Source organism: Acomys minous, assembly GCF_964271855.1.
Source record: "Acomys minous genome assembly, chromosome: 1".
NCBI classification, from domain to species: domain Eukaryota; kingdom Metazoa; phylum Chordata; class Mammalia; order Rodentia; family Muridae; genus Acomys; species Acomys minous.
In genome coordinates, this window is record NC_140483.1 from 176,354,058 (window position 1) to 176,379,160 (window position 25,103).

Below are 25,103 nucleotides of genomic sequence, written 5' to 3' on the forward strand. Positions count from 1 at the left end.
AACCTGCCGGGCGTGGTGGCGCACGCCTTTAATCCCAGCACTTGGGAGGCAGAGGCAGGTGGATCGCTGTGAGTTCAAGGCCAGCCTGGTCTACAGAGTGAATCCAGAACAGTCAAGGCTACACAGAGAAACCCTGTCTCGGAAAACCAAAAAAAAAAAAGATTCCGGAACCTAGGCCCTCCACGGTCTCTGGAAAAAGCCGGTTACCGGACCCTGGAGGACGTCGCTGGCCACACAATGCTCTGTGGGTCTTGTAGTTTCTCCGAGATACTTTAGATGCCCGGAGATAAGGGCGCATTGCATGGCGGGAGTCCTCTTAGTGAGACCAGTCCCGGAAGTCCCGCGGCGCCGGCGCGTTGTGCTCTTCCGCAAGCGCGGGAGTCTCGGTTTGCCGTCAAGACAGCAGTCACCGGCTTGGCTTCTCCTGCGGGTTCGGCCTTTTGTGGTGGGACGTGTCTCGGCGGGGAGGCTGCGGGCGGCTGCAGCGGAGGGGTTGCCGTCACGCGCGCCGGGCTGCCTGTAGGAGGGGAGGGTCCAGCGGTCCTCACCGGCGTCTGGGCCTTCCCTTTCCTCCGTCGCCTTGCCTACCGAAAGGATGGGCTCGTCCCGGGACTCCGCCTTCGAGAAGAAGCATCTCTGGATGTACCTTCAGGCGCTGGGTTTGGACCCGAGCTCCCGCACCACCGTCGGCGGGAAGATGGTGTCGCACGCGCACCTTGGAGAGTAAGGAGACCCCCGTGGCTGCGCGGTCCCGGGTGGCCAGTTACTGGCGGCAAAACCTAGCGGCTGCCAGCCTGTGGCGGGGACTGTTAGTCACCAGTGAAGGGCGTGCGGGGTGCGCTTTATAAGAGGAGTGTCCTGTACTTAGCTTTGTGATTTGCAGCTGGTGGGAGGCGTCAGGGAACTATATGTGCAAACGCCTTGTAAGTTGTTAACTATGGGTTTAAACTTTGGATCCAAACCAAAACATGTTATAATGTTACAGCTAGCAAAAATATAATGATGTATTAAAATGAAAATAAAAAAAACGATAGATTTTCTTTCTTTTTTTTTTTTTTTTTTTTTGCCACTTCTATTATGGTTGTGACCACAAGACAAAATACTTTATATGTGTCTCCTCTACATCCAGGCTTCCGGTTCCACACCCTTTACCGCTTTAGAATAAAAAAATTAAAAAAAAAAAATGGTCCCATGGGCTGGAGAGATGGCTCAGTGGTTAAGAGCATTGATTGCTCTTCCAGAGGTCATGAGTTCAGTTCCCAGCAACCACATGGTGGCTCCCAACCATCTATAATGAGAACTCACAGAGAACCGCCTGCCTCTGCCTCCCTGGTGCTGGGATTAAAGGCGTGCACCAGCACAGCCAGCTTGTTTTTTGTTGTTGCTTGTTTTTCGAGATAGGGTTTCTCTGTGTAGCCCTAGCTGTCCTGAAACTCACTCTGTAGACTAGGCTGGCCTTGAACGCCTCACCAAGATCCGACCAAGACTCTGCCTCCTGAGTTCTGGGCCTGAAGGTGTGCAGCACCACCACCCAGCTTGTTTGTTTTGTTTGTGCAAAACAAAGTTTCTCTGTTTGACAGCTCTGGCTATCCTGGAACTCTTTTTGTAGACCAGGCTGGTCTTGAAAGTTTTTTTTTGCGTGATTCCATAGTATACATATAATTTTACTGTTAAGGATGACAGTAAATTTGCATACTAAGGGATATGTGTGTGTGTGGTTTTGTCTTTTGAGATGGATGATGCTGAGATTTGCCTGCCTCTCTGTGCTGGCATTAGAGGTAGACACCACCATGCCCGGCAGATGTGCTTTTCTGTTTTTTGTTGTTGTTTTTGTTGTTGTTGTTTTCTTTCCAAGACAGGGTTTCTCTGTGTAGCCTTGACTGTCCTGGACTTGCTTTGTAGACCAGGCTGGCCTCGAACTCCTCTCAGTCTTCCTGCCTCTGCCTCCCTGCGTGCTGGGATTAAAGGTGTGTGCCACCACTGCCCAGCTTCCCGGCACTCATTTATAGATTAGGCTGGCCTAGAATTTACAGTGATCCTCCTGCCTCTGTTTTGTCAATGCTGAGATGACAGACATACCACCATGGCTAGTACATACTTGAGTTAGCTTTGGGATGTGCATGTTCAGAGATGTTTACTGTTGTTCCATCTTTCAGGACCCTCGCATTGAGTTATGCTGCCCTAATAGGGTGTTGCAATTGAAGTTTCTAGAAACAGGCCTGGAGGCAGTTTCTATTATGTTCCTGGAAAGGGCAAGAATAATTTGGGATACGTCAGGTTTTTCCTGTTGCCCCCGTCTACTTAATTGTTTTGTTTTGTTTTGTTTCTTTCTATTTTTGGTTTTTTCAAGACAGGGTCTCACTATATAGCTCTGGCTGTCTTAGAACTCACTGTGTAGACCAGGCCGGCCTCAAACACACAGAGATTCATCGGCCTCCCAGGTACTGGCACTAAAGGCATGAGCCACTATGACCAGCTTGTTTTGGTTTGTTTCTTGAGACAGGACAGTGTCTTATTCCACAAGGGTGGCCATGTGCTGGTGATGATCCTCTTGCCGTGGCTTCCTCAGTGCTGGCATTGCAGGGGCGTGCCATTATTCCTGACTGATTTTTGGCAATATAATTTCAGATGTTCTGTGATAATGCACCTAGGCACCTGTTTTTCCCTCCCTCCTGTGCCTTCCTTTCCTCCCTCCCTTCCCTTTTTGGAGGTGGGGTGTGGGGGAGGGGGAGTTCATTTCCCAAGCTGATCTAAAACTCATGTGGCCAGGGATGACATTTTAAACTCCTAATCCTGTTTCCACCTCCAAGTGTCAGATGTGGTAGAAGTATTATGTCCCACCACTCCTAGTTAGTCCTGTTTCTTAGTTTTTGTCTTATTGTTTATGTGTGGATGTGTGTTAGCATGTATGTGCCACAGCAAGTGTGTGGAGGTCAAAGGACAACTTCATGATGTTCAGTTAGGTGATTTAACCTGAGTTTGGGAATAGAACGCAGGTCTCCAGTATCGCTGGACTGTCTTGACTCACCAGCGCCCAGTAATAACATGGAGTCTTTATTATTTATGAAAGCTTAGGCCTTATAGTTTAGGCTAGTTCCCAACTAGCTGGTATAACTTAATTAACCCTGTCTATACTAGTTCATGTTTATTTTGCCACATGGCCCAGTACCTCTGACTTCCTCTGTGTCTGGCTTGTGAATATGGTCCTGATTCTTTCCCAGAATTCCTATCTTTGTCGGAAGTTGAGCCTTTCCTCTCCTGCCTAGCTATAGGCCATCAGTTCTTTATTAAACCAGTCAGAAGGCGATAGAGAAGAATGTTTACAAAGCATTGAGACAGGTGATGCTTCATAAAAGTAGCAATACCAAAGTCCAGCCTGCACTCCGATCTCTGCCCCGCCCCGTACAGAAATCAGCATTTGAATAATACAAAGACAACCTTTACACAGTGCACAAGGAGCTCACCCCAAGTCTTTCTATGAGTGTGTCGTTTGTGTGGGCATGTGCAACTTTTCTTATAAATGTGAACATACTGAGCTGAGCAGTTGTCTCAGTCCATGATATTTGGCTCAAAGTCTGCGTTTGGGAAGTCTTACAGCTTTGTTGGGGTGGACTATTTGGGAAGGAGAGCTGTATAGCTAGCCATGTCTGTAAACTGGCAGTGGGAAGGGGAAAAGGGTTGAATACAGTGTCCGACCTGGGATGTTTTGGGAGGGGGCAGTTTTTTTGGCTTCTATATTGAAGTTTTGTATATATAAGGACAATCAAATTATTAAAACACATAAGAAAATAATATACTACTTAGAAGAATTTGGGATAAATTGCTACCTGTAAAATGCCTAAAATAATGCCCAACAAATTCCAAGTTTTCAAAAAAAAAGTTAGCTTTTGTTACTGCTACTCAGTAAATGTTGACTGGTACCATCTTCATCCCATCTGAGGGTATAGTCTCTGCTGCTTAATTAGGTTTTCGTTTTCTGTTTCCAGTGGTTCATAACAATAAAGCAAAGGCTAGTTTTCTGTTTGGATCTGTATTTTCAGAATCGGAAAACAAAAGCTTTTTGTTTGTTTGTTTGATTTTTGTTTTTGTTTTTGTTTTTTGAGACAAGTTTTCTCTGTGTAGCCTTGGCTATCCTGGGCTCAACTTTGTATAGACCGGGTTCTCCTCAAACTCAGGGAATCCGGCTACTTCTGCCTCTCCAAGCACTTGGTTCATAGGTATGTGCCACTGCGCCCAGGTTGTATACCTTTCTTAATTAATTATAAAATGTACCTGAATGAGAAAAATTAATTTGCCTTGATCTCTTGAAGGGAATGAAAAATACCAATTTTAGTGAAATATGTAGGCAGTTAATGATACTGTATACTTACTTTTATTAATCATTTATCTTTGCTTACCACTAGGAACATGTTTGACAGACTGAACCGTGATGCCTTTCATGTAGTTTCTTATTTTTTGTTTCAAACGCTGAATGAGTCTCGTGCCAAAGAAGTTTTCAGGTAAGAAAATGTATTTCTTTTCTTTTTTTTTTTTTCTTTTAGTCATTCTCGGATTTGAAATAGTCTATTTCTCTATGTAAGCCTGAATTCCACCATATATATATATATATTGAATATAAATCCATGCTGTAAAAGTACAAACAACTTAGGGCTTAGGGTTTAGGGGTTAAGAGCACTGTCTGCTTTTCCAAAAGTCCCAAGTTAAATTCCCAGAAGCCACATGATGGCTCACAATAGTCTATAATCTGATCTGGGGCCCTCTTCTGGCCTATAGGTGTTATATGCAGGCAGAACATTGTATACATAGTTAATAAATAAATCTTAAAAAATACAAACAACTTGATTGTACTTTTAAGAGAAAGGGTCTCTCTGTAGCCCTAATTGGCCTGGAACTCTCAGAGATCCTCCTGCCTCTCCCTCCCTTCTCCAGGGATTAGAGAGGTGCACTGTGACATGGGGTCAAAGCTTGGTTCTTTAAATAGGTATTCATGCCCCAATAAATAATTGGACAAAAAAAGATTATTGAGAAAGTAATAGGTAAATTGTAAAGTTCCTTTTTTATTTTATTTTATTTTTCTGAAAACAAACTTTATTTAAATAAGGGTTTAAATGCATTACATAACATTAAGACTGGAAGACCAGTTTGTTCCTTCACATGGCGCTGGGCAGCTGCTGCTACCAAGTTGAAACCTCTGCAGCTAGTCACATGACTTATGGCATCAGTTTGTTATTTGTTCCCTTGTCATAAGTTTAGACTGATATCAGGCTGGCCTCACTCTTCAGCATCCCTTAGCTAGATATATCTGGCAGATGTTCAAGACCTCTGGAAAGGTGGCCCTTTCTGAAACCTTCCTACCTGGTCGGACGCCGGGGGGCTCTTTGTTACTGCAGGAGACTCCCTCTAGTGACATAGCTGGTGTGCTGTTACTCATCCTCTGGTTTACCTGGGCTGTTCAAGTGGTGGCATGCTCCTAGGGCAGGGGCTCTCTAGAGGGACGTCTGAGGAGCTTCTGGGCTCGGGTGAAACATTGTTACTGCTTTGTTTCAGGCTGGACACTGCCAGGGCTGACTGCTTGGCCTGTTTAAACGGGGGACTTGCAGACTAGACAGCATGGCTCATTTCAGTTTGGCTCTTTTCAGTTTATTGCATGAAGGAGTTACACTAGTCCAGGTTAAAAGTGGACCCCAAATGGTTACATTAGACAAGCTGTGAGGTTTTTAAACTTGTGACAAGGGACAGAAGAGAAAGTCCACTCGTTGCAAGGAAATCCTCACTTAAGCTTCAGAACCACAAGCACTTAAAACCCATGAACCTTGAGCTGGACGTCCTTAGCCCGTCCCGTCCCTGTCAGGTACTGGCGTATGCTCTTGCGCTGGTCACCTGGAGCGGAGTTACTTCCCCATGTTCTGGATGCTCCGTTACAGCACCAGTGCAGGCACAATTCTTTTTTTTTTTTCTCTTCCCCCCTTTTTTTCTTTGGCTTTGGTTTTTTGAGACAGGGTTTCTCAGGGTAGCCTTGGCTATCCTGGACTTGCTTTGTAGACCAGGGTGGCCTCGAACTCACAGCTGTCCACCTGCCTCTGCCTCCTGAGAGCTGGGATTAAAGGCATAGGGCTACCACACTTGACGGCAGATTTCTTCTTAAACACCTTCACTAGTTTCTTATCATAATCATCAGTGATTCCTTGGACAGTAGTGAGGGTCTTCCTACTCTTTGTTGAATCCTGTTTTTTTTTGTTTTGTTTTGAAACAGAGTTTCTCTGTGTAGTCTTGGCTGTCCTAGACCAGGCTGGCCTCAAACTCACAGTGATCTGCCTGCCTCTGCCTCCTGAGTGCTGGGATTAATGGCGTGCACAACCACACCCGGCTAGCGGGGAGGTTCTGGTTAGTGGACATAGGATACAGTTCTTTTCCTCAGTGGAAATGGCCTGCAGAAGGTGTATGTGGGAGAAGGCTTGCAGCGGGGATGGAGCGAGGGAAGTCAAGGGGAAGGCAGCTGAGTCCTTGGCGGCGGATCAGTGATGGGGCCTTTATTTTATTTTTTATAGGTAGAGTCTCACTATTATTCCTGGCTGGCCTGATATTCTATATAGATTTTGAAATCATACCCAGGCGGTGGTGGTGCACACCTTTAATCCCAGCACTTGGAAGGCAGAGGCAGGTGGATCTCTGTGAGTTACATGGAGAAACCCTGTCTCGAAAAACCAAAAAGAAAAAGAAAAGGAAAGAAAAGAAAGAAAGAAAGGAATCATAGAGATCTACATGCCTCTGCTTCCTCAGGATTAAAGGCTTGCACCAAGACTACCTTATTTTCTGGTAAATCTCTATAATATATAATTATTTGTAATAAACTGAACTCAGCTTGTAAATATTGACCAATGAAAAATAACTATCTTCTCACAGATTGATGTTTTTAGCTGAGTCTAGGAACAGTAGTTTAATTTGTTTTGCTTTAATATTTATACTGTGGGGAATAAATTTAATGCTTTCAAATTTTGCTGAGTTTGTATTTTGGAAGGTGTGGTGGCTTGAATAGATATGATCCCCATAGATTCATGTTTGAATGCTTGGCCATAGGGAGTGGCACTGTTAGGTGGTGTGGCTTTGTTAGAGGAGGTGTGTCACTGTGGAGGCGGGGCTTTGAGGTCTTAAATACTCAAGCTATACCTAGTGTGACACATGCAGTCCCCTTCTGCTGCCTTTAGATCGAGAAGTAGAGTTCTTGGCTCCTCCAGCCCCATGAGTGCCTGGGCGCTGCCATGCTTCCCGCCATGAGAGAAGTGGGCCGACTCTCTGGAACTGTAAGCCAGCCCCAATTCAGTGTGCTCCTTCAGAGGAGTTGCCTTGGTCATTGTGTCTCTTCACAGCGATAAACTCTGAACTATCTGAACTAAGACAGAAGTGTTCATTAGTCTACTGCTCTTATGTTTTTAAGAGATTGCTGGCCTCTATTTGACCAAAAACATGACGTGGAATTCCGGAAACATTGCTGCGAATGGTTAAAAGAGATTTCTGTGAGTATTTCCTTTGTAAAATAGAAGATGGAGACTTGGAGAAGGCCCAGGCGTGCCTGTAATCTGAGGGCCTAGGCAGGAGGATCCACACAAATTTAAGGCAAACCTGCTCTTCATAGTGAGTTCCAGGCCAGTCAGGGTAACATAATGAGACTGTCTTACAAAAATAAACACAACAATAACAACAGTAGCCCTTAATGCTGAGGGTGTAGGTCAGTGGAAAGTCTGTGGTCTAGCACGTGCAAGCCTCATGTTCCAGCAGCAGCACCCTAACAGCACCATCTAACCAAACCAAACCAAGAACAACAAACTACTCAACTACATTAATCCTGTGTGTGTGTGTGTGTGTGTGTGTGTGTGCGCGTGTGCGCGTGCGTGTGCGTGTGTCTAGGCCAGAAGTTGATTTTGGCTGTCTAATTTGATTCTACTAATTTCCTCCCCCTTCTCTCTCTCCCTCCCCCACCCCCTTCTCCCCCTCTGTTCCCGTCTTTCCCTTCTCCCTCTCTCTTTCCCTCCTCCTCTCCCTCCTCCTCTCCTTCCTCCTCTCCCTCTTTCCCCCTCTCTGCCTCCTTCTCTCCCTCTCTCCTTCTCCCCTTCTCCCCTCCTCCTCTCCCTCTCTCCCTCTCTCTCCCTCTCTCCCCCTCTCCTGTCATCTTCCCCTCTACCCGTCTATCTCCCTTCCCCCCTCTTCCCCTGTATCCTCCCTCCCTTTCCCCCTCTCCCCTTCTCTCTTTCGAGGCCGGGTTTCTCTGTGTAGTCCTGGCTGTCCTGGAACTCGATCTATAGACCAGGTTGGCTTCAAACTCACGTGGCACCAGCACTGCCTATCCAAAGCTGGTCTCCTGCTGAACTTGGATCCTGCCTGTTACTGCTTATCTAGCTAGCCAGCTTGCCACCAGAAATCTTGTTGCTGCCTCCCAGAGTGCTGGGGTATAGGCAGCTGCTATGTCTGTCTGTCTTCCCTTTGGATTCTGGGAATTTTAACTCTGTCCTAATGCTTATGTGATGAGTACTTTATCTATTGAGCTGTCTTCCCAGCTCCCAGTGTGAAATCTTAAAAAGACCGGTTTCACTATGTAGCTCTGGCTGGCCTGAGACTGATACATAGACAAGCTGGTCTTGAGCTCAGAGATCACTCTACCTGCCTCTGCCAGAGTGCTCAACTTAAAAACCTATGCCACCATCCACAGCCCGGAACAGCTTTATTTCTCTCTCTAGCACTGGGATTATAAGTGTGTAGCACTCAACCTAGCTTTACAGTTTCTATTTCCCATTCCTCTATTGAAATCTGATCTTGCCAAGCTACTGTACTGTGAAGGGGGGATGTGGTTTACTGCCCTACAGTGAGCAGCTCATGTGTGGTCCTTACTGCAGGATTATCACGCACCTTACAACAACTAGAGTGATGGGGCTAGAGAGATGGCTCAGTGGTTTAGAGTACTGGGTAATCTTCAGAGGACCCAGGTTTGATTCCAGCACCCACGTACATGGCCCCTCACAAGCGCCAATTCCAGTAAGCTCCAGTTCTAGGGGAGCTGATGCCCTTTCTGGCCATAGCTGTCAGTACATGCATCTAGAACACAGACATAGATGCAGGCAAAGCACCCATACAAGTAAAATAATAAAATAAATGATTAAAGATGTGACAGATTCTGTTGGCTGAATCATTTGTCTTTTCTCCTAGGCTGAATGCGGAAGCAGTTTTCCTCAGGTTGTTAGCTCGCTGTTTCTTTCTCCTGGGGGACCTAAGTTTATTCATCTGATGTATCATTTGGCGAGATATGTTGCAATCAACTATATTAAAAAAAAATCTAACAGTAAGTTTACTTATTTGCTTTGTTTTCTTAAATGGTTATTGTTCATGATTTTAAAAAAACTTTAAATTTTGTGTGCCTTGGTGTTTTGCCTGGTTGTATGTCTGTGAGGGTGTCAGATCTTGGAGTTACAGACAGTTGTGAGCTACTACCTGGGTTCTAGAAATTGAAGTCGGGTCCTCTGAAAGAGCATTTAGTGCTCTTACCCACCGAGCCTTCTCTTCAGCCCTATTGTTTACAAGACACACACATTCAAACAATAAATAGATCCAGGAATGATGTTACATACCTATAATTTAAGACCTAGAAGGCTGAGGCAGGGGGACCTCCAGTTGAGAGCCAACTTGGGCTTCATAGTGAGTGTAGACCTCCTTGATGGTTCTGTAGGAGACCAAGGCTGGTGTGGTGATGCATGCTTTTCATTCTAACTCTTGGGAGGCGAGTCAGCCTGCAAGATGGTGTAAACTCCAGGATAGCTTGGGCTCACAGTGAGACTGTCTCAAAAATACTACCTAAACCAAATTAAAAAAATGACCAATGCTCATAAGTGAGACTGTAGCCCTGGTTTTGGATCATTTTTTCACATGGAGTAATTGGCTATCAGTTCATAGACTTTGTTTCTTTTTAGAACTGTTTTTTATAGGTGGGCATAGTGGCAGATGCTTTTAATCCCAGCAGAGGCAGGTTGATCTCTGTGAGTTCAAGGCCAGCCTGGTCTACAAAACGAGTTCAGAACAGCCAGTTCTGTACAGAGAAGCAAAGAAACAAACAAACATATAAAGAACTGCTTTCTATTATACTGAATAAATATCATAATTTATTTATTTAACCAGCATACAACTGAGATTTCCAATATCTAGGTGACTTCTGAATTCAGTGAACTATTTTCCTTCAAGCAGTTAGACATCGTGAAGTCTCTGTGCAGCATGCCAGGATGTGGGGATGTTGTTTTAAGTGCAATGTGGAGACCCCGGCTGGGCGGAGAGAATATTGTTGATTATTGTTGATTTGTGGTTACAGTAGGATTTATAGATAAGAATCTAACATCTGATATGTTTATATGGATTTTCTTCATTGGTCATCAGTAATAAAGTGAAGAGTTGCTTGGAAAATGGCACACCTTTTTCTTTTTCTTTTTTTCCCTCTGTCTTACTAGAAAAACAAGCTCATGGTGAAGTTTTCTGTGGTTTTGTCTTCCATATAGATTCTCTACATTTTGCAGAAACATTTAATGCAAAGCCACAAGATATGCACAAGTGCATTGCCAGATGCCATGTAGCTCGTGACAAATTCTTACAAATTTTGCAAAGAGAACATTATGTTACCCAAAAATACCAGGAAAATGCACAGTAAGTAATATCTTTTTTCTTTTTTTTCTTTATTAATTAATTTATTCCAATTCCAATTAAATTGTTCTCCCATCACTTGTATCCACCCATGAGTAAGTAATATCTTAAAGTTAGAAAATTGTTTTCTTTCTTAATAAACCTCACTAATATTAAATAAGTCCAAAAATAATCTCTGCCTACTATAAATTCTTGGCAATTAATACTGTATTTTAATTATATACAATTTTATCCTATTTTTTATTTTATGTGTATGGGTCTTTGTCTGCACATATGTCTGTGCACCACATGTACCTGGTGCCCACATTGATCAGAAGAGGATGTTGATTCTCTTGGAAGAGGAGTTACAGTCAGTTGTGAGGCACCACATGGGTGCTGGGAATTCAGAGTCTGTGAAGGGCAGCAGGTGCTCTTAACTGCTTAACCATCTCTCTGGCTCTGGAGTTATAGTTTTGAATTCTAATTGTGCTGATTCTATTTTGAATTATTTTGTCTGGATATTCATTTTGCAATTTTTATATTTAATGTTTATTTCATAGTTTGAGTAGATATTTTATATCTATTTAAACTATTTTTTATTTGAGGGTTCCTTAATGTCTCTGCCTTCTTTCCAACCCCCTAACCCTGGGTAAGAGAGAAAGAAGGTTAGAAGGGACAGGGATGTAAACCTCTTAGTTTTGGCTTGTTAGGGTCGTTGGGTTCTGTGGGAAAATTCCAGTCTCAGTTGTCAGGATATCCAGCAAAAGCAGCAGTTTTCTTCTTTCTCTGTCCATCTCCTCAAAGCATCCTTCCTCTCTCTCTGGGCTTTGATATTTTTCCTCCCAGAGTCCTCAGAGTTAAATTAACTGCAGTTGACAAAGACCACACCCTTCTCTGAGCAGCAAGATGCTGTTATCAGCTGTAAACAAACTAAAAGCATCTCCATGTCCCACACTTGGGATTAAAACAAAACCTGTTTACATAACATAACTGAATTTTAAAAGAAACCAGAACTTCCTTTTCAGGGCAGCCTTGAACTTAGGTTCCTCTTGTTTCTATATCCTAAGGGTTCGATTAGAGGCATGTGGCACTGTCTGGTAATAGTATTTTATATGTGTGTTTATCTAGTCAACATATCTTTTTGGGTTTTGTCTGTGTGCACTGCTGTCACAGTAAGAAAGGAGACAGTCAAGACTGTGGAGGAACAGGTTGTGTCTGTACATGTGGGAATACACCTGCATTGTGTATGTGCTCTCCTCATTGTGCCAGTGGAAGTCAGAGCACTATGGGAAGTTGATGCTCACTTGCTATATGGTTATGGGTATTGAACTCGGGCTTGGCAGTGAGTGTTTTACCCCATTGAAGCATCTGCCAGTCCTTTTCATTTCTGCCGCTCCCCCCGCCCCCAGCAGGTTTTCTCTATGTTATCTTGGCTGTCCTGGATTCGCTTTGTAGACCAGGCTGGCCTCACACTCACAGTGATCCGCCTGCCTCTGCCTCCCGAGTGCCCCTTTCATTTTTTAGTATTAAAACATTATAGTAAGGATAAGAAAAGAGAAAATAAACAAATGGGCCATACCAGTTACTTATAATGGAAACGTTCTTTTCTGTTTTTTTCCCCCCTATAGTCTGTCTATTAAGCAAGTACAAAGTTTGAGATCAGAATGCATGGGCCTGCAAAACCAAATTAAAAGGCAAGTGACATTTTGGAGCTGGTATTTACCTTACACAAAGGTTAGATCTTGAATTTTACAAGTGATGAGACTACTAAAAGTAGAAGTAGATAAATATGTCATTATTTAGTTGATGCTAGGACTAGAACATGTTTTTTTTCTCACTTTTAATAAAGTTCTAAAAAATTATTATTGCTTTGAGTTTGAGTTCTTTGCTTGTTTGTTTTTGAGACAGGGTCTCACTATGTATGTAGCCCTGGCTGGTCCGGGACTTGGTATAGGTCATGCTAAGCTTGAAGTGATAGAGCTCTGCCTGCCTGTGCCTTGAGCATTAGGATTAAAGGCCTGTGCCACCCCACCCAGTTGACAGCTTGAGTGTTATTATTTTCTAACTGAAATGCGTGTTTGTAGATTTGCAGACCAATTGTTTTCTTGGATGTAAAATTACCATGTGAATTTTTTAATGACTAATTCAATTGTCTAATTATTTCTTAGAATGGAGCCCTATGATTACCAGAGTAATATACAAGAGAAAATTCAAAAGGTAAGACACTTTCTTTTAATAGCAGAGGGTCTGTTTATTGTGCACATCTCACAATTAATTAATTATTAATTAATTAGGATGTTAATCAATCAGTTAATTAAGGGTATTGATAGCAATTTTCTAAATCAGTATATTTCAGAAACCTGACAGTGTAATAATTCAAAGTATGAAGCAGCATCAAAGAACATATGTAACAACTTTAGTTTTGTTTAAAAATTAATTTACATATATACATAGCCACACATGGGTGATAACAATACATTGACAGGGCATTGATGGAAAGATTTTGTTTTGTTTTGTTTGTTTGTTTGTTTTTTGTATTTTCTAGCTTTTCTGTAATGAACCTGAGGGCAAAATGTTACTTTAAACAACAAAGGAAAGAGCAGAAGCGATGACTCATAAGATAATCACAGTGTTAAAAAACAAAATAGAAAAAAAATTATTTAAAAAATACTCCATTGCTTTTGAGGGAAGCTAAGTCCATAATGTTCATACTCATTTCACCTTCACTCTAGAAGGAAGGGTGTGGCTGTTTCTTTCTTTCTTTCTTTCTTTCTTTCTTATTTACTTATTTATTTATTTATTTATATTCAATATTCTGGGGCATGTATGCCTGCACACCAGAAGAGGACACCAGATCTCATGTATAGATGGTTATGAGCCACCAAGTGGTTGCTGGGAATTGAACTCAGGAGTACCTTTGGAAGAACAGCCAGTGTTCTTAACCTCTGAGCCATCTCTCCAGCCCATGACTGTTTCATACTTGCTTTTGTGAGTTTTTTTTTTCCTGACAAAATCCTTCATTTGTCTTGTTTTTTGGATTTTTATATGTTTGTTTTAGTTTTTTGAGACAGGGTCAGGATACATAGTCTTGGATGTCTTGGAACTCACTGTGTAGACCCGACTGCCTGGAACACAGAGAGATCTGTCTGCTTCTGCTTCCTGAGTGCTGGCCTTAAAGGCATGGAATGCCACATCTAGTATTTGTTTTCATTTTTGTGCTTTTCATATATAACACAATTCTTGAATGGTAGTATAAAGATTTCTTAAGTTTGTTTGGAAATTATATAATCTGTATTTTTTCTAAGAATTCCTTAGTAGTTGGGTGGTGGTGGCACATGCCTTTAATCTCAGCACTTGTGAGGCAGAGGCTGGTGGATCTTTGTGAGTTTGAGGCCAGCCTGGTCTACAGAGTGAGTTCCAGGACAGCCAGGGCTATACATAGAAACCCTGTCTTGAGAAACAAACAAACAAATCTTTAGTTCAGTGTGGTGTAATAAGCCTTTAATCCTGGCAGTTGAGAGGCAGAGGCAGGCTGGTCTCTGAGTTGGAGCTTAGTGTGGTTTTAAGCCAGTTCTTTGGCAGCCAAGGTTACACAGTGAGGCCCTGTCTCAAGCCCCTTTCCCCTAAAAAGGAATAAAACAAATCAAGAAGAAAAAATTTCAAACCCATTTGGAGATAATATCTGTATTGTAAACAGTTAGAATGCAATTCCTTAATTTTCTCATCAGCTATATTTTATTCATGAATAGGGGTGAACCAATATTTATGTCAGTGTTTGCTTAGTATACATATATGTAGATTTTGTATATTGTTTTCAAAGGTTCGGGCTTTGTGGACTTCAGTGAATGGGACACTAATGTCTTTGGAAAAGGAGAAAGAAGTTGTTGTTAGTTCAGTCTTCAGCATTGCTAACCAGTGTATTTTGGATGGAACTAATGTTGCTGTTAATATTCCAAGGCGCTTACTTGACAGACTTGAGCAGCAAATATGTCAGGTAAGCTTTGCTGTTAAGGAAACACTGTTAAACAGTGTCACTGCTTTTTACATTGTCATCTCAATGACTTCCCACTGCGTCCAGAATGTGTGTCCTTTATTTCTAGTGAACTCTTCACATGGCAATTCAAAGGTATGTGCATTTGTTGTCTCTTCTACCTTGTACAGTGTTATATAGTATAGAAAACTTAAGGTTGTTTAGTATGAAGAAAGTACTGTATTGTTTCTTTACATTTTATTTGTGTGTGTATGCACGTGTGTGTGTGCATGTGTGTGAATGCACACCTACCGTGGTGTGTATTTGGAGGTCAGAGAACACTTTATGGGAATCTGTTCTCTTTTTCGTATATGTCCTGGGCCTGATCTTTGTGGCAAGTGTCTTTATCCACTCCCTATCTCAACTTTCTTTGTATTAGGTTTTTGGTTTGTTTGTTTTTTTTAATAAATTTCGCCCTGCCTCAGCCTCCTCTATGCTGGGATTGTAGGCTCCATCAAGCTTAGCTGTTATGTGTCTTTGTTGTTGTTGTTTTCTTAAGACAGGATCAACCATGTAGTTCTGGGGGGCCTGCAACTAGATTTATAAACCAGGCATGCCTCTGCCATCCAAGTGCCTCCTTTGCACTTGGCTTTCATAAAGTCTTTTTTCTTTTAAACTCATCTCTAGTTATCTTTAAGCAGAATGTGACTTAGGCCCTCTGTTTTCATTCACAAGCCTTGCTGGGTTACTGTCTAAGCCTTTGGAGGCGATAATTCCTCAGTACTGTACTTTGGAAACAAGCCCTGGGGGAGATGACTCCAGACTGCTTCCTTTGTCTCTCTCTCATCTTGGTGCTCCTAGGCTTTCCTTGTGAATGCTGTTCCTCCTTTACCTCTGCCATGGCAATACCTCAGTTTTCTCTTTCTTTTTTTCTAGTCCCCCTCCCCAACATCTAATTTCTAAGCGAAAGGTCAGACTTTGCATTTTTATTGTTGGTTTGAGACAGGGTCTCTTCCGTGTGGCCTTGGCTGTCCTGGAACTTGCTGTGTAGACCTTAGACTCACAGAGATCTGCCTGCCTTTGCGTCCCGAGTGCTGGGATTAAAGATATGCTAACAGTGCCATGGCTTCAACAGCTTCCTTGGTGTCGATATTTATTTATCTATTTATTATTTTAAATATTTATTTATTATGTATACAGTATCGTATCTGCATGTACCATTGCACACCTTAAGAGGGCACCAGACCTCATTCTAAATGGTTGTGAGCCACCATATGGTTGCTGAGAGTTGAACTCAGGACCTCTGAAAGAGCAGCTCGTGCTCTTGACCTCTGAACCATCTCCCCAGCCCCAATATTTTTATTTTTTCAAACAGGGCCTTGATGTGTGTTTCTGATCAGCCTGGAATTACCATTATTGACCAAGTTGCCCTTGAACTCACAGAGATTCATTTGCCTCTGCTTCCTGAGTGCTGTGATTAAAGAAATGCACCACAACATCTGGTCCCACTATACAGTATTACTAAACTGGTATTTCTAGCCTGGAACTTGCTGTGTAGACCTTAGACTCACAGAGAATGCTCTTAGCTGCTGAGTCATCTCTTCAGCCCCTCTGTTTATTTTCTTCTATATATTTGTATTTTTTCTTCTAGATTTTAACCTGTTGTATAATATAAAAATGATGTGCAAGTTCTTTGACAGTTTCCATAAGTTTGAAATTATTTATATAGTTTTATTTTTGTGTGTTGATTCCCTCCTCCCCATTCTTCCTTAAGGTAATGTTAAATAATAGTAAAAAACCAAAATTATGTAACAATTTATTACCACAAGAACCTACCAATCTTTGCTTTTTTCCCCTTTCTGAATCTTTAGTTGCAGATAGGAAATGTTTATGAGGCTGGAAAATTGAACCTCTTAACAATTATTCAGTTGTTAAATGAAGTCTTGAAAGTAATGAAATCTGAACATTGTAAGGGTGACCAAGCAAGATTGACAATAGACCTTCACTACTTTGAAAAAGAAACCAAAATTCAGAGGGAAAGATTATCAGATATGAAGCATATGAGGTACACAGAAAGATCTTTTGTTATTTTACTATGGGGTGCACAGGGTGGTTTTCCCAGTAGAAGTTGTGTATAATTCTTTAATTTTGGCAAATAAATTAACATACTGGTATTCAAGAGACTTATGTAATAAATTTCCAGAGAGACATGGGAGGTAAAGGGACAAGTAATATTGTTTCATCTTGTTTGGAATAAACTATTTGCCTTATGATAATTCTTTTTGTTTTTGAGACATAGTCTTACTTTGTAGGCCTGGCTGGCTTGGAACTCACTAAGTAGAACAGGCTGACCTTGAATTTATACATGGTAGTACACGTCTGGAATCCCAGGACTTGGGAGGCTGAGGGCAGAAGTATTGCGAGTTTGGGGCCAACCCACTTTATACAGTAAGATTTCCTGACAACTGAGCTTAAGAACAGTTTTTTCTCTCCTCTCCTCCCCTCTCCCTTCTCCTCTACCTCTCTCTCCCTCTTTCCCTCTCTTTCCTTCTTCCCCTCTCTCTCCCTCTCCTCTCTTCTTCTCTCTTTCCCCCTTCCCTCCTTTCCTCTCCCCTCCCCTCCCCTCCCCTCCTCTCCCCTCTCCTCCCCTCCCCCCCTCCTCTTCCCTTCCCCTCCTTTCTTCTCCTCTCTCCCTCCTCGCCTCCCCTCCTCCCCTCCATAAATTATAACCTAATGGCCAGGCGCGGTGGTGCACACCTGTAATCCCAGCACTCAAGGAAACAGGCAGTCAGATATCTGTGAGTTTGAGGCCAGCCTGGTCTACAAAGCAAGGCCAGCCAGGACTTTGTTAAACAGAAACCCTGTCTCAAAAAACTAAAATTAATTAATTAAGAAAAAGACCTTTCAAAAAGCTCATTTTGTAATAAGTGGAGTGTAGATGTATGATTGCCTTTTTGTTTTAAATGGAGAAAAAGTACATTTTAAGTTCAGAAGAGTTGGTGAGAGTTAAATTTATATGTAGTTTAATGGTTAATCTTTGTTTTATATCCTTTTCTGCCCTAGTACTGTTGTCTTAAATTGTGCTATATTTTTATTTGTCCTTCAAATACAGTTATTTCTTGTATCATAGGCATAAAATAAAAGAGAACATCACTACAATAAGACATTCTATTGTTGAAAAAGAAGACAGATGGCATAAGAAGTGGGAAGGATTTCTTGGTCTGTCTCCTTCCCGTCTCATGAGAGGCGGGGCTTCAGTAAGTAATGTAGAGTTGTGTTTTGGAGAAGAATTTTGGCAATTCTCTTTACATTTCAGCAGTCTTTCAACTTCTAATGTATTTATGTTTACATTGACGTCTACGGTGTGTTTTTTTAAATAAATGTTTGTATATTGTTGTGTGTATGATGGGGTAGGACAGCACATATGCACCATGGTGCACATGGACAGGGCACAGGATGATTTTACAAGTTAGTTCTTCCCATCTGATTTAACCTGTTGTGTTCCTGGAATTGAACTCAAGCCCTCAGGCTTGCCAGGCGGGTGTTTTTATCTGCTCAACCATCTCATCAGCCCAAGTAATTTTTTTTTGTGTTGAGGCAGTTTCTTGTACACTGGGTTGGCCTTAAGCTTGGTGTGAGGCTCATGATGAACATGAGCTGCCGATCTTCCTGCATCTGCTCAAGCCTTCACCACCGTGCTTGGCCTGGCAGCTTTTCAGAGACAGGCAGCTGCTGGGTAGATATGTGGGGCTGATCTGGAATGCAGGTAGCCAGGACACTAGGAGCATAGGTCTGTGCTACTGTGCAGTTCAAATGTTTGGATTTCTATAATTTTTCTAAGTACATAATAGTTTTCCATCTAGCTACTGTCATTTATAGTTACTTATTTTAAATTTAGAGGCTAAAAAGAATAATATTATGTAGAATTGAAGCTTATACAGATACTGTACTCTTTGATTTAAAAAAAAGTGTTGCAGCTGGGTACAGCAGCACAAACACTCAGGGAGGTAGAGGCAGACGGATCTCTATGAGTTTGAGATCATCCTGGTCTATAAAGTGAATCCAGGACAGCCTGGTTACATAGAGAAACCCTGTCTTGAAAAACAAACAAAAAAGGAAGAAGAAAAAAGTGTTTGCAGGGGCTGGAGAGATGGCTTATCAGTTATGCCAACTGATTGCTCTTCCATAGAACCCGAGTATGATTCCTAACATCCACATGCTGTCTTATAACCAGCTAAAATGCTAATCTTAAGGTATCTGATGCCCTCTTCTGGCTTTTGTGGGCACCAGGCACACACATAGTCCACACACGTATATGCAGGCAAAACATTCATACACATGCAAATACAGAAAGAAAATAGTCACAGTGCTTGGTAATTTATTGTTAGGGAAAAATACATTTGTAGATGAACTTAGCTTTGTTATTGTGCTTGTTTGTGAGGGTGTTTACTTTAATATTGTAAATTCTGTGTTTTAAGGCTGTGGATCTTTTGCCTCCCATGTCTCCCCTTTCGTTTGATCCTGTGTCAGAGGAAGTATATGCCAAGAGTATACTTTTTAAGTACCCTGCTTCACTTCCAGGTTGGTAAACTCTCCTCACTGTCCCCTCCCCCCTTTTTTTCATTTTTTAAATTATGTTTCTTTTTAAAACATATACATTTATATTATTACATATGAATAAAATAAACTACATACAGCAGTAAGAACCATGAGACAATCAGGAATTATATAAATGTTACATTCATAGTGATTTGGCTATTTGTATTTGGCAAACTTGAAGTAAACATCTTTCCCATCTTGTTGGATCTAAATTTCTGGATGAAAATCAAATCTATAATATCTTATCTCTATTAACTTAAGACATCTATCTTGATCTAAAAACATCTTAACCCCTAACCAGCTTAGTTGTAAGACTAAACTATCCTACACCCTTTAAAGACAGTGTGTCATTGTGCAGCACTGACTGACTTGGAACGTGGAGTTGTTCTCCCGCCTCTGCCTCCTGAACACTGGAGTTCAGGTGTGCACTACTGCACTTGGCTCACTTCTCACTGTTTATAATAATAAGGGTTTTTATTATTATTTTTACATTTATGTCCGTGCATATTTATGTATATGTGCATGTACACACTATAGTGCATGTGTCAAGGTTACAGGACAACCTGGCTCTCTCTTTTTCCCAAGTGGGACCCGAGGATCAAACTCAGGTAATCAGACTTGATGGCAAGTGCCTTTACCCAATAACTGCTCTCCAGTTTTTACTGTGAAATGTGTATTGCATAAAATGTCTGTTTTGTTGACAAAAAATGTCATGAAAAAAAGAATGAAGTTCTATCATTTGCAAAACATGAATGCTTCAGCCTATCTGAGGGCAGGGATTAAAGATGCGAGCCACCAAGCCTGGTGTTTGCTCGGTATTGAATAATAGTTGACCTGGATTTAGAATTCTAGGTTGACAAATCTTTAGGACTTTAATGGTAAAGTCTAGTTTTCTGTTTTCTGTTTGTCTCATTGTCTTTTGTTTTGTTTTGTTTTGTTTTGTTTTTGAGACAGGGTTTCTCTGGGTAGCCTTGGCTGTCCTAGACTTGATTTGTAGACCAGGCTGGCCTCGAACTCAGAGATCTGCCTGCCTCTGCCTCCCTGCGTGCTGGGATTACGGGTGTGTGCCACCGCACCTGGCCAGTAGGTTGTAATTTATGATTACTTAGAAGATTTTTATATTAGCCGGGCGGTGATGGCACACGCCTTTAATCCCAGCACTCAGGAGGCAGAGGCAGGTGGATCCCTGTGAGTTCGAAGCCAGCCTGGTCTACAATGCGAGCCCAGGACAGCCAAGGCTGCACAGAGAAACCCTGTCTCGAAAAAAAGGATTTTTATATTATGCAGACTTATTAGGGCATTCCTAAATGTAGATTTATTTTTATCTATTGGGTTGTGTATATATGTATTCTAGGAGCGCATTATTTTCTAAGTATGAGAATTTGTCCTCTCTAGTATTGCCTGTCTTTCACTTTTAATGAGATTTTATGTGCCATCTCCAGCTTTCTTCCGTAACTCCTGTTAGGATCCTTGTGACACATCTTGTTTTAGGTAGTGTGTAACTTGTACGCCCGGCCAGCCTCAAACTTAAGACTCTCTTGCTGTCAGCCTCAGAAGTGCTGAAGTGCTGACCTCACAGGTGGTGCGCCTTTCATCTCTATTAAGTCGTTAAGTTCTCATTTGTATATACAGACTCTTAAAGTTTTGAGCTTGTAAATGGCTGTTTTCCTTAGATGGTTTTCATGTTTTACTACTTAGGTTTAATTTGTCTTTTAACACTTAGTATCATGAGAAGCCCTATTTATTTGCTGTCTCTTTCCACCTTTTTTTCCTCTTAGTTTTTATTAAATCAGTGTGTGCATGTGCATTTATGGAGGAGAACTTACAGGAGTTGGATCTGTCCCGTCAAGTGTGGCCTGGAGTTGGCGATGGAACTGAGGTCCTTAGTCAGCAAATGTTTCCTGCTGAGCCATCTTGTCAGCCTGGTCTTAGTCTAATGTAACTCAGGCTGGCGGTGAGCTGCTAATCGTCCTGCTACCTTCTCCTAAGTGCTTAGATTACAGGCATAGATCTTCTAGAATGCTGGGAATGCAGCTCAGGCTTTGTGTGTTGTAGGCAGTCACTACCAGCCAAGGCATGTCCCAACTGGAAGTCTTATTTACATCTTTTTCAGAAACTCCCTCTTTTCATAGTCTTTCTTATATTTCAGCTTCTTTACTTTTTGCTCATACCTTATAATTACACCCTTTTTGTTTTTTCTTTTATTTTTGTGTCTTAGGTATTGTTATTCCTGTTTTCTTTCTGGTTCACATGGTTGTTTGCTTCTTATTGAAATACTTGGTTTAGTTTCACTTTTAGTGTCTCTCCACATACATGGAGGAGTAAACCTGGGCTGGCCTAGAACTCACTATGTGTGGTATAAGCTAATCTTGAACTCAGCGCTTTCTTTCTCTCTCTCTTTCCTGTTTTTTTTAATAATTTGTTTTTCAAGACAGGATTTTTCTGTGTAGCCCTGGCTACCTGGACTCACTCTGAGGACCAGGCTGGCCTCAAATTCATAGATTATCATCTGCTCTGCCTCGCGAGTTCTGAATTGTTGTATTATGTTTTAAAAAGGTTTATTTATTTTTATTTTATGTGGATTGGTGTTTTACCTGCATGTATCTCTGTGAGGATGTCAGATCCCCTGGAACTGGAGCTGTGAACAGTTGTGAACTGCCATTTGGATGCTTGGAATTGAAACCGGGTCCTCTGGAAGAACAGCCAGTGCTCTTAACCACTGAGCATCTCTCCAGCCCGATTTATTTTTATTTAATTAGCATTGGTATTTATGTCTGTGTGACAGTGTTAGATCCTCTAGAACTGGAGTGACAGTTATGAGCTGCCATGTGAGTGCTGGGAATTAAACCTGGGTCAGAGCTATCTCTCTAGCCTCTGAACTCTACTTTCTATGTGCTGGGATTATGGGTATGAGCCATTTTTGTTTTTTTTGTTTGTTTGGTTGTTTTGTTTTGTTTTGTTGTTTGTTTTTGAGATAAGGTTTCAGTGTAGCTTTGGCTGTCCTGAATTTGCATCGTAGACCAGGCTTTCCTTGAACTCACAGAGATCCGCCTTCCTCTGCCTCCCTGAGTGCTGCTGCTTATAAACTTTTTTATGTTCCAGACAGACAAGTTTCAGCTCTGCCTACCAGTGCAGGTGATATTTATTGTTCTGTGTAGTAATTTGTTTTTATGGTGTTCTACTAATTTTGTGATATTTGTGTTTATTCTCATTTGGAGAATGTTTTGTGATTCCATAATAGTAAGTACAGAAGGTTTTGGAAAAGTTGAGTTGGAGTTAGGCAGTGATAGCACGTGTCTTTAGTCCAGGCACTCAGAAGGCAGAGGCAGATTCCTGAGGCCAGCCTGGTCTACAGAGTGAGTTCCAGGACACCCAAGGTTACACAGAGAAATTCTGTCTTGAAAAACAAAAGTGAACCACATGTGGTGCAGGCCTGTAATCCCAACATTCGGGAGGCAGAGGCAGGTGGATCTCTGTGAGTTTGAGGCCAGCCTGGTCTACAGAGCAAGTCAAGGAAAGCTAAGGCTGTCTTAAAACCCTGTTGCAAAACAAAAAACAAAACCCAACAACAAACAAAAAATGCTTGCATTGGCAACTGCTCATACTATTATAATGGACAAGTATCTTTGCATAGCATTTGCTTTTTAAAAATTCATCCTTTAATTATGATACATTTTGAAGGGCTCACAAGAGATGAAGAATGAACCAATATTTATTTACATAAGTAGAACTCCTGCCTTTTTTCTTTCTTTTTTTTTTTTTTACTTAAATAATTTATTCAGATTACATCTTGATTGTTGTCCCCTCACTTGTATCTTCCTGTTTCCCCGCTCCCTCCCTCTTTTACCCTATTCCTCTTACGGAGGCCTGTGACAGAAAGGCCTTACCATATGATCAAGGCTTATCAGGTCTCATCTTGGTAGCCTGCTTCCCCTTCCTCTGAGTGCCACCAGGCCTCCCCACCAAGGGGAAGTGGTCAAATATGGGGCACCAGAGTTCATGTCAGAGTCAGTCCCTACTCTCCACACAACTGTGGAGAATTCATTGTCCATAGGCTAGATCTGCATAGGGGGTCTGGGTTTACTACATGCATTGTCTTTGGTTGGTCCAGTAGTTTGTGTATGCTCTCCTGGGTCTAGATCTGCCAGCACTGTCTGCTATTCCAAAGGACCCCGGTTCAATTCCCAGCACCCATGTGGTAGCTCACAACTGTCTGTAATTCCAGTTCCAGGGATTCTGAAACTCTCATACCAATGCACATGAAATAAAAACAAGAACAAAACAAAACAAAACAAAAAAAACAATAACTCAAGTGACAGCATATGCTGCTGAGGATGTGGAGAAAGGGGAATGCTTCCTCAGTGCTAGTGGGAGTGCAAACTGTACAACCACGTTGGAAATGAATCTGGTGTTTTCTCAGAAAATTGGGAATAGGGCTACCTCAAGATGCACGTATTCCACTCCTGGAAATATGCATTGGCTTCTTATGCAGTGACACCTTAGCTAACTATATGGGAATACTCTTAGGTATTAATATGTCTTTTTTACCTTTGCTTGCTTGTTAGCACATAGCTGTTTGATAGGATGGTGAAACTGTATAGGCTGATGTCGTAAGTGTATTGAAGTATGCTAAGTATTTTGCCTTTGCTGGTTTATATTGTTAGCATATGATTTTTATACGTAAGAAATGAAACATGGTTATGTAACACCGAATTGGATGCTGATAACCAAATTCGAGGCCATGCACATATATCTCCCTCACTCTTTTTGGGTCTCCGTGGCCCAAACTGTCCTCAGACTCTCAGTATAGCAGAGGTTTGTCTTGAATTCCTGCCTTTACCTTCCAAGTGCTGAGCTTGTCAAAGTATAGCATTATGCATGGCTACGGTCAGTCTTTTTAGAAAAGTCTGCTATCACGTAATCTGTTACTCTTATTACTTCATCTTAGCAATTTGCTGGTTATTTTTTTCCCAAATATTTCATGTGTGCATGCTCACTACAAAATGCATGTGGGGGTTAGTTTTCTCCCCCATGTGGGATTAGGGGAGCTAATTTTTTGGATTGCCAGGATTGGAGGTGCGCACTCTTACCTGCTGAACCAACTATCTCACTAGCTCTAGATAGATTAAAAAACAAAACCTCTCTGTGTGGCCCCTGTGCTGGTGTGGGTGTCGGGCACGGGCTCCTCTGCTGCTCTTCTGCAAGTTTGCAAGGCCAGCTGCCCTGCAGTCCTTTAGTTTCTCTGTCTCTGTCCCCGCTTCCTCTAGGGGTTCTGAATTTATAGGTGCACGCACTACATTTGGGCATTGACCTCGAGTCATCAGCTCTGTATGGCAGGTTGTTTTTAGTCGCTGAGCCATGCCCTTGGCTCACTCACTACTCGTGTTTATATTATCTTTCTAATTTCTGCTTAGAAGCTGTTCTAAACAGTTGGGTGTGAAGCTCGGTGAGAGGTGGGACGGAATACATGTTCTGTCATTTCTAGAGATCCTTGAATATTAGATACACGAACATAATTAAAGGAATAATTTTCATACTTCCTTAGATACACATAAGGAACATAACCAAGAAAATGGTGCCAGAAAGGAAGCCGAGACCCTAGGAAGTGTGTGTGATCCTGCCAACAGGTAACACATTTGACTTTTATGCTGGCTCATCTTGAGTAAGTTTAGAGCTTTTGTACTGTAGAACAGTGTGTGATTTCTTCCTCTAAACCAGACAGTGTTTTTTACTGTAAGCCCACCCACATTTGTAGAAGATGTTCAATACTTATTATGCCTGGGCATTTTTCTCCTCTTCTACTTATCTGAATATTGGGTTTTATGGGTATTATCTGAGTTGTGAAGAAAGTACAGGTTTGGAAATTACACAAGGTAAGTTT

The 25,103-nt window shown here is 41.8% G+C and overlaps 1 protein-coding gene across 1 annotated transcript in view; it reads left to right on the forward strand.

The window, feature by feature from the left end:
• Positions 1-198: 198 nt before the first annotated feature.
• Positions 199-25,103, forward strand: part of HAUS6 (HAUS augmin like complex subunit 6) — a 41,477-nt gene continuing 16,572 nt past the window's right edge. Inside the window, exons 1-12 of the mRNA XM_084776347.1 lie at positions 199-723; positions 4,404-4,499; positions 7,436-7,514; positions 9,199-9,331; positions 10,533-10,677; positions 12,282-12,347; positions 12,822-12,870; positions 14,474-14,647; positions 16,495-16,688; positions 17,754-17,880; positions 19,102-19,204; positions 24,768-24,849. Coding sequence (XP_084632473.1) covers positions 596-723; positions 4,404-4,499; positions 7,436-7,514; positions 9,199-9,331; positions 10,533-10,677; positions 12,282-12,347; positions 12,822-12,870; positions 14,474-14,647; positions 16,495-16,688; positions 17,754-17,880; positions 19,102-19,204; positions 24,768-24,849 — 1,376 coding nt within the window. The 5' untranslated portion in view covers positions 199-595. The remainder of the gene's footprint in view (positions 724-4,403; positions 4,500-7,435; positions 7,515-9,198; positions 9,332-10,532; positions 10,678-12,281; positions 12,348-12,821; positions 12,871-14,473; positions 14,648-16,494; positions 16,689-17,753; positions 17,881-19,101; positions 19,205-24,767; positions 24,850-25,103) is intronic.